We start from the raw sequence: 15,831 nt of genomic DNA, 5'->3' as shown, positions 1-15,831 counted from the left end.
TGGTACGGTAGATAAATCTGCAAATTCCTTGTATGTTTAAAAAATTATCTTAGAATAACGACTCAGTCTCATTTGCTGATCATACAAATTTGGGTTAAGTAATTATACAATAAATTGATTTTATTAGTTCTTTTCATTATTCAAATATTTTGTTGTAGCTAGTTTTCTTGTTCGGTGCGACTTATGTTATAGTAGTTACTCTTCGCGATATTTCTGGTATTCCCACACGATATATATATATATATATATATATATATATATATATATATATATATATATATATATATATATATATATATATATATATATTCACGAGTGTAATACAGGGATAGAATTAATTTGGTAATAAAGTTCGTCCTACACATGATTTGTAAACCAGCATAAACCCTGATTGCATATGCTCTTTGAAGTTCAGTATGCATTGTACACACTTATATACAGTAACTGAAATAAATATTTAACGGACTGAGACTCGTTTGGTCGGTTCGCAATTACATATAAGTTTCGCTCAATAGAGTGCTTTCAATATATGTTATTAAAGTAGGGGGCAAAACGTAACATGTAAGCTCTATATTCTATTTACATTCGTAAATTAAAAAGCTAAAACAGACGAAGAAGTTCAATGTGTATTTTGATTTGGGCAGTTAGCATAGCTGGCTTTGCATACTAACTAGAAGCGAGTGCATATGCATTCATATTTTGCTGAGATAGAATTTTATAAATAGAGCAAGATTGTTTATTACATTTATTGGACAAAATTATGGCCCAAAAATGTACAACTTTTTGTTGAATCAAGGGTGCAAATGTGCATCTGCCACTAGTTTGATCGTGGTACTTCAAATATCATACTGACATCAGCTAAATTCTGATAGTTCGGATAAACATATTGCAATTAGTTTATTTCTGGTACCAAATATGACGGTATTGCCACCAGTTGACGGCTGGTACCTCGAATATCATACTGCCATCAGATAAATATTGGTACCCCTGATAACCCGTACTACCATCAAGATTATTCAGCATACCTAAATTTAAAAACTTATTTCTTCGAAAAGGGATTGTCACTTATGAAACATTTCGTGAACGAACATATTTTTGAATGGTAAATAATGTAGTTTAAAGATTTATTTTGTCAACAAGACCAAAACATGAACCTGAAACTATTACTCAACTTTGGCTTTCTCATAGCAATGCCATGTTGGATGTGAAAATCATCAATATTTGAATACAGTTATTAAAATCATACTCGGCAATGTCCTTAAGGATACGATTGAATATATATAATGTAAAATTGGTAGCCTTATTAATGGTAGCTTGGAGAATAGCACTACCATCAAATGAATCATCGTATCTCTTACAATTTTACATCCATCATCGTAATAATCGTTCCCCGAATACGAACATCGCTTTGCCTTCGTTCCTTTTATACCCGTAGCACCATCAACTTAATCTTGGCACTTCGGATACCCGTACTACCATCAGGTTAAGTCACCTTTCCTCTGATAACCTTACTACCATCAGCTTAATTATGGTTCCTCCGATAACGGTACTACGAATAACTTACTCATCGTTCCTCAGATAACCGTAATGCCATCACCTTCATACTTGAGCCTGGTTTATTGGGTGTTTTACGGCACAAAACAAGTAGATTATTTACTGTCAAGACAACTGGCGTAGAGTGTCTTGCAAAACGACAAACCATGCTTACCAACACGAGCTGATCCGATAGTAGGATTCGAACCGCACTCGGTTGCGAGTTTAGCGTGCTAACCCGTGCTCTACATTAGTTCCTATTCCAGGTACCTCGGATACTGTACTACCATCAGCTTAATGTCCATACAAGATAGAGAGATCCAACTTAATATGTCGGAATTTTCCATGCATCCAGATTGGTTTTTGAAGATCGAGGTGGACAACGGGTTCTCTATTTTAAGACCAATCTTTCCGTGAATTGGGATATTTATCATGAAGACAACGATGGTCTTTTGAACGTTTAGCATTGTCATAGAAATTACAAACAAGGTACTTCCAGACTCATTTATACAGGACTTAATTTAATATTTATTATGATCCTATATCTGGAGTTAAATGGCTCATTCACGTATTACATAGCATATTTGTATGAGACATATCTTGCTATATTTTGAGTTACAGCCCTATCACGTATTATATAGAACATTTTGTTTGCTATATTTGGAGTTACAGCCCTATGATGTATAGCATATTTGACTTACAAGACATACCTGATCAGACACGTTTTGGTCACATTAGATCAACATTTTTTGCACGGGTATGTAAATTTATATAACATTAGTACATGTTTGTCTGGTGTTTTTAAATAATATATGACCACGTCTGTCCTCGAAAACATGATGTGACACGACCACCACCCCTTAGTCGATAGTCGTTTAAATTAGACTGGCTGGTAAGTTTGTTTGGATACTTACCCAACGAGGAGCTCGGTTGTAGAAATAAGAAATACACAATCCATACATTACAAAGGATTCGAGACTTTTCACCGTACATCTTCTGTTCATTCGTGCCGCGATAGAACAACCTCATTCCACGATTTCTACAACTGCATGCTATAGTCGAAGTTAACAGATAATGACTCGGGTGCAACAAACGTCACGTTCCGGAATTTAATAAATGTTAAATTTGTTGTTTACATCCGCCAAGCTCTGTTGATATTCATTGGAGGATAGAGTTTCAAATATCACGTGACTGTCAATGTAAGCTCTACAGAAACCTCATTAATATTATCATTGTAACATGATTGAAACGGAATAGAGTGTGGGACTGAGTGATAACAACACAATGCGAGTGACTGGAAGTTTAGGAGATGAAAAAAATAAATGTTCACGACAATACACACGCATGTAGACTCACAATCCCACCCACAACATATGATACAAGACTACCATACGGATATAAAAAGGTAACAGATTCATGTCTAAAAATGCATTAATATAAATATGGTTCCTACGTCCATAGTATGTATAATAAAAAAGTATATAATTCACAGAATCATGTGATACAAAGGAATAAGCATGGTTCACACAACCATATGATACAAAGAAAAATAATTATGGTTCACACAACAATATGATACAAACGCAAATAAGTATAGTTCACACAACCATATGATACAAACGAAAATAGGTATGGTTCACACAACCATATGTCCTTGTAAACACAACATAGAGTTCGGAATTCACATAATTATTCCTTGGCCATCCTTAGAATCTAGAACTCCTATCCTACAATTCCAGTTATACACACACCCCACCCACCCAAACACACGCGCACGCGCGCGCTCGTCCATAACAGTGCCTTTTAGGGGAGTGAATTCTTCACAATCCCTCGCATGTATGTACGCTCTAACAGTAAGTTTTGTAGTGAACATAATTTCCTGTACGCTTCATTCATATTAATTGCTATATGTTTCATTTAGCAATATTAAATTAATGAAAACACAAGGCTGATAGTTAACATTCAAAATGTTTGTAATAATGTACATGCAAACATTGAATTTGCAGCTTTCGTTGCCATGAACAATAACAGGGCGGCCATTTGTATCTATAGCAACAGTACGATTCGAGCCAGAAACATCAAAATAACGAAGGAACAAGAGTTAATTAAACAATTTAACCCTAACTACATTTCATCGATATTGTTTCTGTCCATTTTTCTATATTCCGACTGACTGTCAGTGTCACTTTCAGTAATTATCCTACGTTTCCGCTGTGTGGGCCCTGTTTGAGAATTCGCCAGTTGAAAGAAGTTGACCCAGATAGGGATCTTGTTGACGTTTTGCACGAGGTTCATAACATATTTTGTACGGTGATGTTTGATCCGTAGAATGGGTTACTGATAATCTGATTCTGTTGAATATTACACGTTTTGGATTTTGATATACTACAGTATGTTGCTATGTAGTTTGAAAGGTCTTTGTTGTGGGGGTGGGCGTTGAAAGCATCATTACTTGGGGGCCGATGTTGCTCAGGTAATTGGAGTACGTATGTTATTGTTTGTCACTAATGTCTGAATAGCTGTTTGTAGACTGTATATTTTTGTGGCCTGCAATTTGCAGTTGGGGGAATGTTTTTGTCTCTTAACTTCTGAATTATGTACTTTCGGCTGCTAGTGTTTGTTAATTTCTTTCTTTCTGTAATATTTGCCTTTTCTTCCATTTTTTCTTCTTCTCATGGTGCATCCAAGTTTACTAATTCCAACGACTTTTTTCCTAAACCATTTTGGGTTTGTCGCTGAGATTGGCACAGTGTTGGGCGCAATATAGAAAGGATCTTCACGTTGACAAAAGTGTGCTGGTCTTAGTTCAACATACCATTTGTAGATAGCAAGTGGATCTCTCTTTTTTTTTTTTTTTTTTTTTTTTCATACATTAGGATTATTATTCCCGATGTCCTTGACATTGTCTCCTGTTCTTGTTTTGTCTGCCTTTCATTGAGTTCAAGATATTCGAGGCGATTCCTATCTTTCTTTAGTGTAACATCCCACAATTATCAGAGTGTAATGTTCAGTCACTCCCCTCAGAATGTAATAAAAGTAAAAAGTTTAATTCCTGTATAAACAGACATATGAAGTTTCGCAAACACAACCTTTTTTCAGTTTTATTTATTTGTCTTGTTAGGTCTTGTAATTGCCTTTGAAATAGATTCATTAAAGAGTCGAAGCGCTTAAGCTAGTTAGATACTAGTTTCGTACTTTTCGTTGTCAGTTTATTGCATATATATATATATATATATATATATATATATATATATATATATATATATATATATATAGTTGCAAAATTTACTTGTATATTAGTTAACACATTTAACACTTACCTCTAATGGCTGTAGAAAGTCGTAAGTGTACTGACACTTCTTGACAAGATCCAAGCGATCGCTGTGTCGCATAGGATAATATGTCTCCTATATATACAGAGAAAAAAATGTACACGACCGGGGGTAAAGTACCCGCGCACATCATGCGATATCTGGCCGCGAGCGACCTACGACGAGATGCATGTATTGCCCAGTCACCACAGAAAAAGAAAAAAAAAATATGAACTACTTTTCAAAGGCTGTATGCGTCCTGATTTTTTTTATTTTTTGTTGTTTCACCCCATTGGTTACATGGAAAGCGCTGGATATTATACTTCCCCATCGTACACAATACAACTGTTTGCCATACCAGTTAACTAAAATATGAACTATGTAGACATATATTTTAATATCAATCAACTTTTTAAAGAGTGTCCAGTGATTGACCCTATCAAATGCCTTGCTAGCGTCTAAAAAGCATGCAAATACTGGGCTACCATGATCCACATAATAGCGAACAGTTTCCTTAAAGGCATATATGCATAATTCTGTTGAATGCTGCATTTTAAAACCAAACTGATTATCGGAGATTGTGCCTTCACATCTTTGCAGCATGATGCATTCAAATATTCTTGAAATAATAGTCGTAAGAGCTATGGGTCTGTAGTTATTTTTGTCCGCCAGGTTACCAATTTTACTCTTTAGTAGCGGTATAATTGTAACTTTTGTGAAATCATCTGGTACAAAGTATGTATTAGGACATAATTTTTCAGTACAAGTAACAAGATTGAAAATTCCTTTAAATTGTGTTAAGAGTAAGTTTTGATTAAATTGTATTAGAAGTAAATTGATAAATCATACTGAAAGTAATCTTCTACTAAAATATATTGAGATTTAATCCAATTATTCGTATCCTACTATTCAACAATGATTGCGCTATTATGATCAAGTACGAACCGTCTTATACAAAATATTACTTGTATCGCAGACTCAGCACAAAAACAGTATGTTCAGCAGGTTATAAAAATAACGAACTAGACAGATTCCAAAAATTCTTATGGAGGGCAAATGTGCTGATCTTGCAGAAGTACTTACGTAATAATGTACATAGACCTAGACAATAATCTGTAAGAGACTACGAAGCCTCGCTTTGAGATTCTGGCCAAACGCAAGAGCTAAAGAACACGCCATATCTGGCGTTGTCTTAAGAAAGCGGGTATATTAAGCCCAGCCGCGGGTCGACACCAGTTTTGCTAGCCAGAAACTCAAGCAGGCTCTGTCTTTTGCAGGTAAGATAACCGTCTATGTACAGTTTTCATAGTATAAGACTTTTTAGTGTCATAAGAATTTTTAGTGTTATAAGAAATTTTAGTGTTAAGATGTTAACCTAACATCAGTATGTTTAAACATTAGATTATTTAAATATTTTCTTGCTATTCCTTAATATAATGTATCGGAAAGTTTAATTGTTTGAAGAACTTATATTTACTTATAACTATATTATTGATTTTAGTAAAAGCAACGTTCGCTACCAACTTCATACTCAGTAATGGTTAATTTAGAAATAAAATACTCTTTAAATAATAGAGTTTAATATGCTGACGTTCTAGAATAAATTCAGTAAAATATATTTCAATTACGGTATTAGTCTGAAATATTGAATTTTAGATTCTTTTGCTATCTTGAATTTACTCGATATTTAATTATCTGTATTACATTCTAAACGGCAGATATTATACAAGTATGATGTTGGTAAGTGAAAGAATATCGTAGTTTTATATGTATTTCTTATATCTGAAAATTGAGCTTGTTGTAGTTTGATATTGAAATGTAAGTTTACATGTTGAGTATTTCAATAAAGTTTTGCTAGCCAGAAACTCAAGCAGGCTCTGTCTTTTGCAGCTCGATCCCGAGTACCTTCAATTCCCCAAGAATGTAGTCACGTCTTCATCATCTAGTGACACTACATTAAATGACTTGAACTTCCTTCCTTTCTTCTCTCTCTCTCTCTCTCTCTCTCTCTCTCGGAATTGAGAAACGGATTGACTTAGAGTTTACGAATTATAAAACTCTTCGTAAAAGCTGGAGGAGAAAGAACAAAACAATTCGTAAAATATGCACAAACATACAATTAAATAAAATCATCAAAAGCACATGAATTCTAGTATCTGAAAATTTAAAATGTTCCACATATAAAAAATCTGATCCTGGACATTTACCGCCTTTTTGTCTTGTAACTGCACTTTGGATCTCAGATAATGTGATTTCCTCAGTAGGAGCAATAAAGTTCAAAACACATGGCATCATTACTTTAATAATTTTTAGATTTTCTAAGGTCATTATAACATATCTCTTTATTTTAATTTAAACTTAGTTAAGTTCGTCGAAGCAAAATGAGTTAACATCTATTTTTGTAAAATGTAAAATTGCCAGGTGCATTGGAGCACTTCAGTTGTCTTCATTTTAAGAGGAGCTTAGTTTTGTACATTATTACGGTCTTATTCTTCGGAGGAAAGTAAATCTTGCACGTATTCTTTGATCATATATTGCCTGAATTGATGTGATCGGTTTTGATAAACACCGGAACTCGTGAACTTTGATGTTCAGCAAGAGTGGGTGATATGTGATCTGAATTTTTAACGTAGCTTTTTCAGTCATATCGCTATGATGTATGCAGTTTGGTAGTTTATAGGAATGTCTAGTACTGGGGCATCATTCTGTAGACATGTAGCATGATGTCCCACCCAGTCACATTATCCTGACACCAAGCCGACCAGTCATAACACTAACCTCTTAATGCTCAACGCCTATCGAGGCATCTAGAAGTACTATTTTTATAAGTCTTTGGTATGACTCGTCCGGGATTCGAACCCACGAAGATCCGCATCTGAGGCGGACGCTCTAACCACCGGATTCGTCCTTATGCTCAACAAGAGAGAAATTTAAAGAAAAACAACAGATATACTTATATCACGTCTTCTTTTTAAAGTTCCTGACTGGGTCCTAAACTAAAAGTCAATTCCACGGTCCATTACCGGAAGTTCCGGATATTATCCTTGGCTAAAAGTTAATACTGTGGTCTATGGCCACAAGTAAGGGTAATGAGATAAATCATAAATGGAGTACGCTTTTTCATGGTCTTTAAGGATATTGAGATACAGACCCCAACAATTTTCTATTGTGTGTGTTTGAAAATAAGAATATGTTATCCAGAATGTATTTACCGTCGCTCATGCTTTTGATGATGGCAAACCGGTCAGGCCTTGGTTGAGTGTTAACAACCGCAGCAATAAACACGACCAATCTCTGCTCAAGCAATAACAACGGGGAGAAATGTGAATTCATATGAGGAAATTAAAGACAATCAACTGAAACTGACTTCCAGGCGAAATTCGAGCGAGTAGTAGAAAAGAGGAAATGATGGAAGATTAATACATAATAATAATCAATAATAATGGTGTGTTATAATGGATGCATATTATTTATCAAACAGTAATTCCCAAACATCGACAGATGGAGATAAAAATGATATGTGAACAAGACGCTTGGATCCGTGGATAGTGTCAATCGTATTTAAAGCTATCGAGTTATGATAACACTCAAACTTGTTATAAGAAAATTATAAAAAATACCAAATTGTTGGAGCTCCGTCATATCTTATATAAAATTATTGCAAATACATACGTTAGATGTCGTAGTGATATTAAATACCACTTCGACCGCAAAGAATACTGATACATGATACAAATATTTGTATTAACAGCTCAGGAGCTAATCTATCTGATATGGTCTTTATTTAAACAAAGCACAGGAGCTAGTCTTTCTGATATGGTCTTTATTTAAAGAAAGCACAGGAGCTAGTCTTTCTGATATGGTCTTTATTTAAACAAAGCACAGGAGTTAGTCTTTCTGATATGGTCTTTAATTAAACAAAGCACAGGAGCTAGTCAATCTGATATGGTGTTTATTCAAAGTGCAGGAGCTAGTCAATCTGATATGGTCTTTATTTATACAAAGCGGAGGAGCTAGTCACTCTGATATGGTCTTTATTTAAACAAAGCGGAGGAGCTAGTCACTCTGATATGTTCTTTTTCTCATCAAAGTGCAGAAGATAGTCTATCTGATCTGGTCTTTATTTAAACAAAGCGGAGGAGCTAGTCAACCTGATATGGTCTTTATTTAAACAAAGTGCAGGAGCTAGTCTTTCTGCTATGGCCTTTATTTAAACAAAGCACATGAGATAGTCTTTCTGATATGGTCTTTATTCAAACAAAGTGCAGGAGCTAGTCAATCTGATATGGTCTTTATTTAAACAAAGTGCAGAAGCAGCACAGGAGCTAGTCAATCTGATATGGTCTTTATTTCAACAAAGCGGAGGAGCTAGTCACTCTGATATGGTCTTTATTTAAACAAAGTGCAGAAGCAGCACAGGAGCTAGTCAATCTGATATGGTCTTTATTTAAACAAAGTGCAGGAGCTAGTCAGTCTGATATGGTCTTTATTTAAACAAAGCGGAACAGCTAGTCTATATGATATGGCCTTTATTTAAACAAAGCACAGGAGCTAGTCAATCTGATATGGTCTTTATTTAAACAAAGCGGAGGAGCTAGTCAGTCTGATATGGTCTTTATTTAAACAAAGCGGAGGAGCTAGTCACTCTGATATGTTCTTTTCCTCAACAAAGTGCAGGAGATAGTCTATCTCATATGGTCTTTAATTACACAAAGCGGAGGAGCTAGTCTTTCTGATATGGTCTTTATTTAAACAAAGTGCAGGAGCTAGTCTATCTCATATGGTCTTTATTTAAACAAAGCACAGGAGTTAGTCTTTCTGATATGGTCTTTAATTAAACAAAGCACAGGAGCTAGTCAATCTGATATGGTGTTTATTCAAAGTGCAGGAGCTAGTCAATCTGATATGGTCTTTATTTAAACAAAGCGGAGGAGCTAGTCACTCTGATATGGTCTTTATTTAAACAAAGCGGAGGAGCTAGTCACTCTGATATGTTCTTTTTCTCATCAAAGTGCAGAAGATAGTCTATCTGATCTGGTCTTTATTTAAACAAAGCGGAGGAGCTAGTCAACCTGATATGGTCTTTATTTAAACAAAGTGCAGGAGCTAGTCTTTCTGCAATGGCCCTTATTTAAACAAAGCACATGAGATAGTCTTTCTGATATGGTCTTTATTTAAACAAAGTGCAGAAGCAGCACAGGAGCTAGTCAATCTGATATGGTCTTTATTTCAACAAAGCGGAGGAGCTAGTCACTCTGATATGGTCTTTATTTAAACAAAGTGCAGCAGCAGCACAGGAGCTAGTCAATCTGATATGGTCTTTATTTAAACAAAGTGCAGGAGCTAGTCTGTCTGATATGGTCTTTATTTAAACAAAGCGGAACAGCTAGTCTATATGATATGGCCTTTATTTAAACAAAGCACAGGAGCTAGTCAGTCTGATATGGTCTTTATTTAAACAAAGCGGAGGAGCTAGTCACTCTGATATGTTCTCTTCCTCAACAAAGTGCAGGAGATAGTCTATCTGCTCTGGTCTTTAATTACACAAAGCGGAGGAGCTAGTCTTTCTGATATGGTCTTTATTTAAACAAAGTGCAGGAGCTAGTCTATCTCATATGGTCTTTATTTAAACAAAGCACAGGAGCTAGTCAGTCTGATATGGTCAGTATTTAAACAAAGTGCAGGAGCAGCACAGGAGCTAGTCAATCTGATATGGTCTTTATTTAAACAAAGTGCAGAAGCAGCACAGGAGCTAGTCAATCTGATATGGTCTTTATTTAAACAAAGTGCAGGAGCTAGTCTGTCTGATATGGTCTTTATTTAAACAAAGCGGAACAGCTAGTCTATATGATATGGCCTTTATTTAAACAAAGCACAGGAGCTAGTCAGTCTGATATGGTCTTTATTTAAACAAAGCGGAGGAGCTAGTCACTCTGATATGTTCTTTTCCTCAACAAAGTGCAGGAGATAGTCTATCTGCTCTGGTCTTTAATTACACAAAGCGGAGGAGCTAGTCTTTCTGATATGGTCTTTATTTAAATAAAGTGCAGGAGCTAGTCTATCTCATATGGCCTTTATTTAAACAAAGCACAGGAGCTAGTCAGTCTGATGTGGTCAGTATTTAAACAAAGTGCAGGAGCAGCACAGGAGCTAGTCAATCTGATATGGTCTTTGTTTAAACAAAGTGCAGAAGCTAGTCTATCTGATATCGTCCTTATTCAAACAAAGTGTAGGACCTAGTCTATCTGATATGGTCTTTATTTAAACAAAGCACAGGTGCTAGTCGATCTGATATGGTCTTTATTTATACAAAGCGGAGGAGTTAGTCAGTCAGATATGGTCTTTATTTAAAGAAAGCGGAGGAGCTAGTCACTCTATGTTCTTTTTCTCAACAAAGTGCAGGAGATAGTCTATCTGATCTGGTCTTTATTTAAACAAAGCGGAGGAGCTAGTCAATCTGATATGGTCTTTATTTAAACAAAGTGCAGGAGCTAGTCTGCCTGATATGGTCTTTATTCAAACAAAGTGCAGGAGCTAGTCTGATATAGTCTTTATTTAAACAAAAAATGCAGGAGCAGCACAGGAGCTAGTCAGTCTGATATGGTCTTGATTCAAACAAAGTGCAGAAGCAAGTCTATCTGATATGGTCTTTGTTTAAACAAAGTGCAGGAGCTAGTCAATCTGATATGGTCTTTATTTAAACAAAGTGCAGGAGCTAGTCTGCCTGATATGGTCTTTATTCAAACAAAGAGCAGGAGCTAGTCTGATATGGTCTTTATTTAAACAAAGTGCAGGAGCAGCACAGGAGCTAGTCAATCTGATATGGTCTTTATTTAAACAAAGTGCAGAAGCTAGTCTATCTGATATGGTCTTTATTTAAACAAAGCGGAGGAGCGAGTCTATCTGATGTGGTCTTTATTTAAACAAAGCGGAGGAGCTAGTCAATCTGACATGGACTTTATTTAAACAAATTGCAGGAGTTCGTCTTTCTGATATGGTCTTTATTCAAACAAAAAGCAGAAGCTAGTCAATCTGATATGGTCTTTATTTAAACAAAGTGCAGGAGCTCGTCTTTCTGATATGGTCTTTATTCAAACAAAAAGCAGGAACTAGTCAATCTGATATGGTCTTTATTTAAACAAAGTGCAGGAGCTAGTCTATCTGATATGGTCTTTATTTAAACAAAGCACAGGAGATAGCCTTTTTGATATGGTCTTTATTCAAACAAAGTGCAGGAGCTAGTCAATCTGATATCGTCTTTATTTAAACAAAGTGCAGGAGCAGCACAGGAACCAGTCAATCTGACATGGTCTTTATTTAAACAAAGTGCAGGAGCTAGTCAGTCTGATATCGTCTTTATTTAAACAAAGTGCAGGAGCAGCACAGGTACTAGTCAATCTGACATGGTCTTTACTCAAACAAAGTGCAGGAGCTAGTCTATCTGATATGGTCTGTATTTAAACAAAGTGCAGGAGCAGCACAGGAGCTAGTCAATCTGACATGGTCTTTATTTAAACAAAGTGCAGAAGCTAGTCTATCTGATACGGTCTTTTTTTAAACAAAGCGGAGGAGATAGTCTATCTGATATGGTCTTTATTTAAACAAAACGGAGGAGGTAGTCAATCTCATATGGTCTTTAAACAAAATGCAGGCGCTAGTCTTTCTGATATGGTCTTTATTTAAACAAAACACATGAGCTAGTCAGTCTGATATGGTCTTTATTTAATCAAAGTGCAGGAGGTAGTCAGTCTGATATGGTCTTTATTTAATCAAAGTGCAGGAGCTAGTCTAATCGATATGGTCTTTATTCAAACAAAGTACAGGAGCAGTAAAGGAGCTAGTCAATCTGATATGGTCTTTATTTAAACAAAGTGCAGAAGCTAGTCTATCTGATATGGTCTTTGTTTGAACAAAGTGCAGGAGCTAGTCAGTCTGATATGGTCTTTATTTAAACAAAGTGCCGGAGCTAGTCTGCCTGATGTGGTCTTTATTCAAACAAAGTGCAGGAGCTAGTCTGATATGGTCTTTATTTAAACAAAGTGCAGGAACAGCACAGGAGATAGTCAATCTGATATGGTCTTTATTTAAACAAAGTGCAGAAGCTAGTCTATCTGATATGGTCTTTATTTAAACAAAGCGGAGGAGCTCGTCTATCTGATCTGGTCTTTATTTAAACAAAGCGGAGGAGCTAGTCAATCTGACATGGTCTTTATTTAAACAAAGTGCAGGAGTTCGTCTTTCTGATATGGTCTTTATTCAAACAAAAAGCAGAAGCTAGTCAACCTGATATGGTCTTTATTTAAACAAAGTGCAGGAGCTCGTCTTTCTGATATGGTCTTTATTCAAACAAAAAGCAGGAGCTAGTCAATTTGATATGGTCTTTATTTAAACAAACTGCAGGAGCAGCACAGGAGCTAGTCAATCTGATATGGTCTTTATTTAAACAAAGTGCAGGAGCTAGTCTATCTGATATGGTCTTTATTTAAACAAAGCACAGGAGATAGCCTTTTTGATATGGTCTTTATTCAAACAAAGTGCAGGATCTAGTCAATCTGATATCGTCTTTATTTAAACAAAGTGCAGAAGCAGCACAGGAACTAGTCAATCTGACATGGTCTTTATTTAAACAAAGTGCAGGAGCTAGTCAATCTGATATCGTCTTTAAACAAAGTGCAGGAGCAGCACAGGTACTAGTCAATCTGACATGGTCTTTAATCAAACAAAGTGCAGTAGCTAGTCTATCTGATATGGTCTGTATTTAAACAAAGTGCAGGAGCAGCACAGGAGCTAGTCAATCTGACATGGTCTTTATTTAAACAAAGTGCAGGGGGTAGTCTATCTGATATGGTCTTTATTTAAACAAAGTGCAGAAGCTAGTCTATCCGATATGGTCTTTTTTTAAACAAAGCGGAGGAGATAGTCTATCTGATATGGTCTTTATTTAAACAAAACGGAGGAGGTAGTCAATCTCATATGGTCTTTAAACAAAACGCAGGCGCTAGTCTTTCTGATATGGTCTTTATTTAAACAAAACACATGAGTTAGTCAGTCTGATGTGGTCTTTATTTAAACAAAGCACAGGAGCTAGTCAGTCTGATATGGTCTTTATTTAAACAAAGCGGAGGAGCTAGTCACTCTGATATGTTCTCTTCCTCAACAAAGTGCAGGAGATAGTCTATCTGCTCTGGTCTTTAATTACACAAAGCGGAGGAGCTAGTCTTTCTGATATGGTCTTTATTTAAACAAAGTGCAGGAGCTAGTCTATCTCATATGGTCTTTATTTAAACAAAGCACAGGAGCTAGTCAGTCTGATATGGTCAGTATTTAAACAAAGTGCAGGAGCAGCACAGGAGCTAGTCAATCTGATATGGTCTTTATTTAAACAAAGTGCAGAAGCAGCACAGGAGCTAGTCAATCTGATATGGTCTTTATTTAAACAAAGTGCAGGAGCTAGTCTGTCTGATATGGTCTTTATTTAAACAAAGCGGAACAGCTAGTCTATATGATATGGCCTTTATTTAAACAAAGCACAGGAGCTAGTCAGTCTGATATGGTCTTTATTTAAACAAAGCGGAGGAGCTAGTCACTCTGATATGTTCTTTTCCTCAACAAAGTGCAGGAGATAGTCTATCTGCTCTGGTCTTTAATTACACAAAGCGGAGGAGCTAGTCTTTCTGATATGGTCTTTATTTAAATAAAGTGCAGGAGCTAGTCTATCTCATATGGCCTTTATTTAAACAAAGCACAGGAGCTAGTCAGTCTGATGTGGTCAGTATTTAAACAAAGTGCAGGAGCAGCACAGGAGCTAGTCAATCTGATATGGTCTTTGTTTAAACAAAGTGCAGAAGCTAGTCTATCTGATATCGTCCTTATTCAAACAAAGTGTAGGACCTAGTCTATCTGATATGGTCTTTATTTAAACAAAGCACAGGTGCTAGTCGATCTGATATGGTCTTTATTTATACAAAGCGGAGGAGTTAGTCAGTCAGATATGGTCTTTATTTAAAGAAAGCGGAGGAGCTAGTCACTCTATGTTCTTTTTCTCAACAAAGTGCAGGAGATAGCCTATCTGATCTGGTCTTTATTTAAACAAAGCGGAGGAGCTAGTCAATCTGATATGGTCTTTATTTAAACAAAGTGCAGGAGCTAGTCTGCCTGATATGGTCTTTATTCAAACAAAGTGCAGGAGCTAGTCTGATATAGTCTTTATTTAAACAAAAAATGCAGGAGCAGCACAGGAGCTAGTCAGTCTGATATGGTCTTGATTCAAACAAAGTGCAGAAGCAAGTCTATCTGATATGGTCTTTGTTTAAACAAAGTGCAGGAGCTAGTCAATCTGATATGGTCTTTATTTAAACAAAGTGCAGGAGCTAGTCTGCCTGATATGGTCTTTATTCAAACAAAGAGCAGGAGCTAGTCTGATATGGTCTTTATTTAAACAAAGTGCAGGAGCAGCACAGGAGCTAGTCAATCTGATATGGTCTTTATTTAAACAAAGTGCAGAAGCTAGTCTATCTGATATGGTCTTTATTTAAACAAAGCGGAGGAGCGAGTCTATCTGATGTGGTCTTTATTTAAACAAAGCGGAGGAGCTAGTCAATCTGACATGGACTTTATTTAAACAAATTGCAGGAGTTCGTCTTTCTGATATGGTCTTTATTCAAACAAAAAGCAGAAGCTAGTCAATCTGATATGGTCTTTATTTAAACAAAGTGCAGGAGCTCGTCTTTCTGATATGGTCTTTATTCAAACAAAAAGCAGGAACTAGTCAATCTGATATGGTCTTTATTTAAACAAAGTGCAGGAGCTAGTCTATCTGATATGGTCTTTATTTAAACAAAGCACAGGAGATAGCCTTTTTGATATGGTCTTTATTCAAACAAAGTGCAGGAGCTAGTCAATCTGATATCGTCTTTATTTAAACAAAGTGCAGGAGCAGCACAGGAACCAGTCAATCTGACATGGTCTTTATTTAAACAAAGTGCAG

At 36.0% G+C, this 15,831-nt stretch overlaps 2 protein-coding genes across 3 annotated transcripts in view; one reads left to right on the top strand and one right to left on the bottom strand.

Annotated features, from left to right (window-relative positions):
* Nucleotides 1-2,706, bottom strand: part of LOC149785879 (low-density lipoprotein receptor-related protein 2-like) — a 157,808-nt gene extending 155,102 nt beyond the window's left edge. For both annotated transcript variants that reach the window (XM_089979863.1, XM_089979864.1), the window contains exon 1: nucleotides 2,448-2,706. In XM_089979863.1, coding sequence (XP_089835989.1) covers nucleotides 2,448-2,562 — 115 coding nt within the window. In that variant the 5' untranslated portion in view covers nucleotides 2,563-2,706. The remainder of the gene's footprint in view (nucleotides 1-2,447) is intronic.
* Nucleotides 2,707-2,833: 127 nt separating this feature from the next.
* The window catches only part of LOC149785878 (carboxypeptidase B-like), a 76,766-nt gene continuing 63,768 nt past the window's right edge, over nucleotides 2,834-15,831 (top strand). The window contains exon 1 of the mRNA XM_089979869.1: nucleotides 2,834-2,938. Within this exon, the coding sequence (XP_089835995.1) occupies nucleotides 2,856-2,938 (83 nt within the window). The 5' untranslated portion in view covers nucleotides 2,834-2,855. The remainder of the gene's footprint in view (nucleotides 2,939-15,831) is intronic.

The sequence above is a fragment of the Sinohyriopsis cumingii genome, chromosome 13 (genome assembly GCF_028554795.1).
Source record: "Sinohyriopsis cumingii isolate HCF-2022 chromosome 13, ASM2855479v2, whole genome shotgun sequence".
In the NCBI taxonomy this organism is placed as follows: domain Eukaryota; kingdom Metazoa; phylum Mollusca; class Bivalvia; order Unionida; family Unionidae; genus Sinohyriopsis; species Sinohyriopsis cumingii.
Note: the sequence above shows the minus strand (reverse complement) of the source record. Positions and strands in the feature narration are given on the sequence as shown.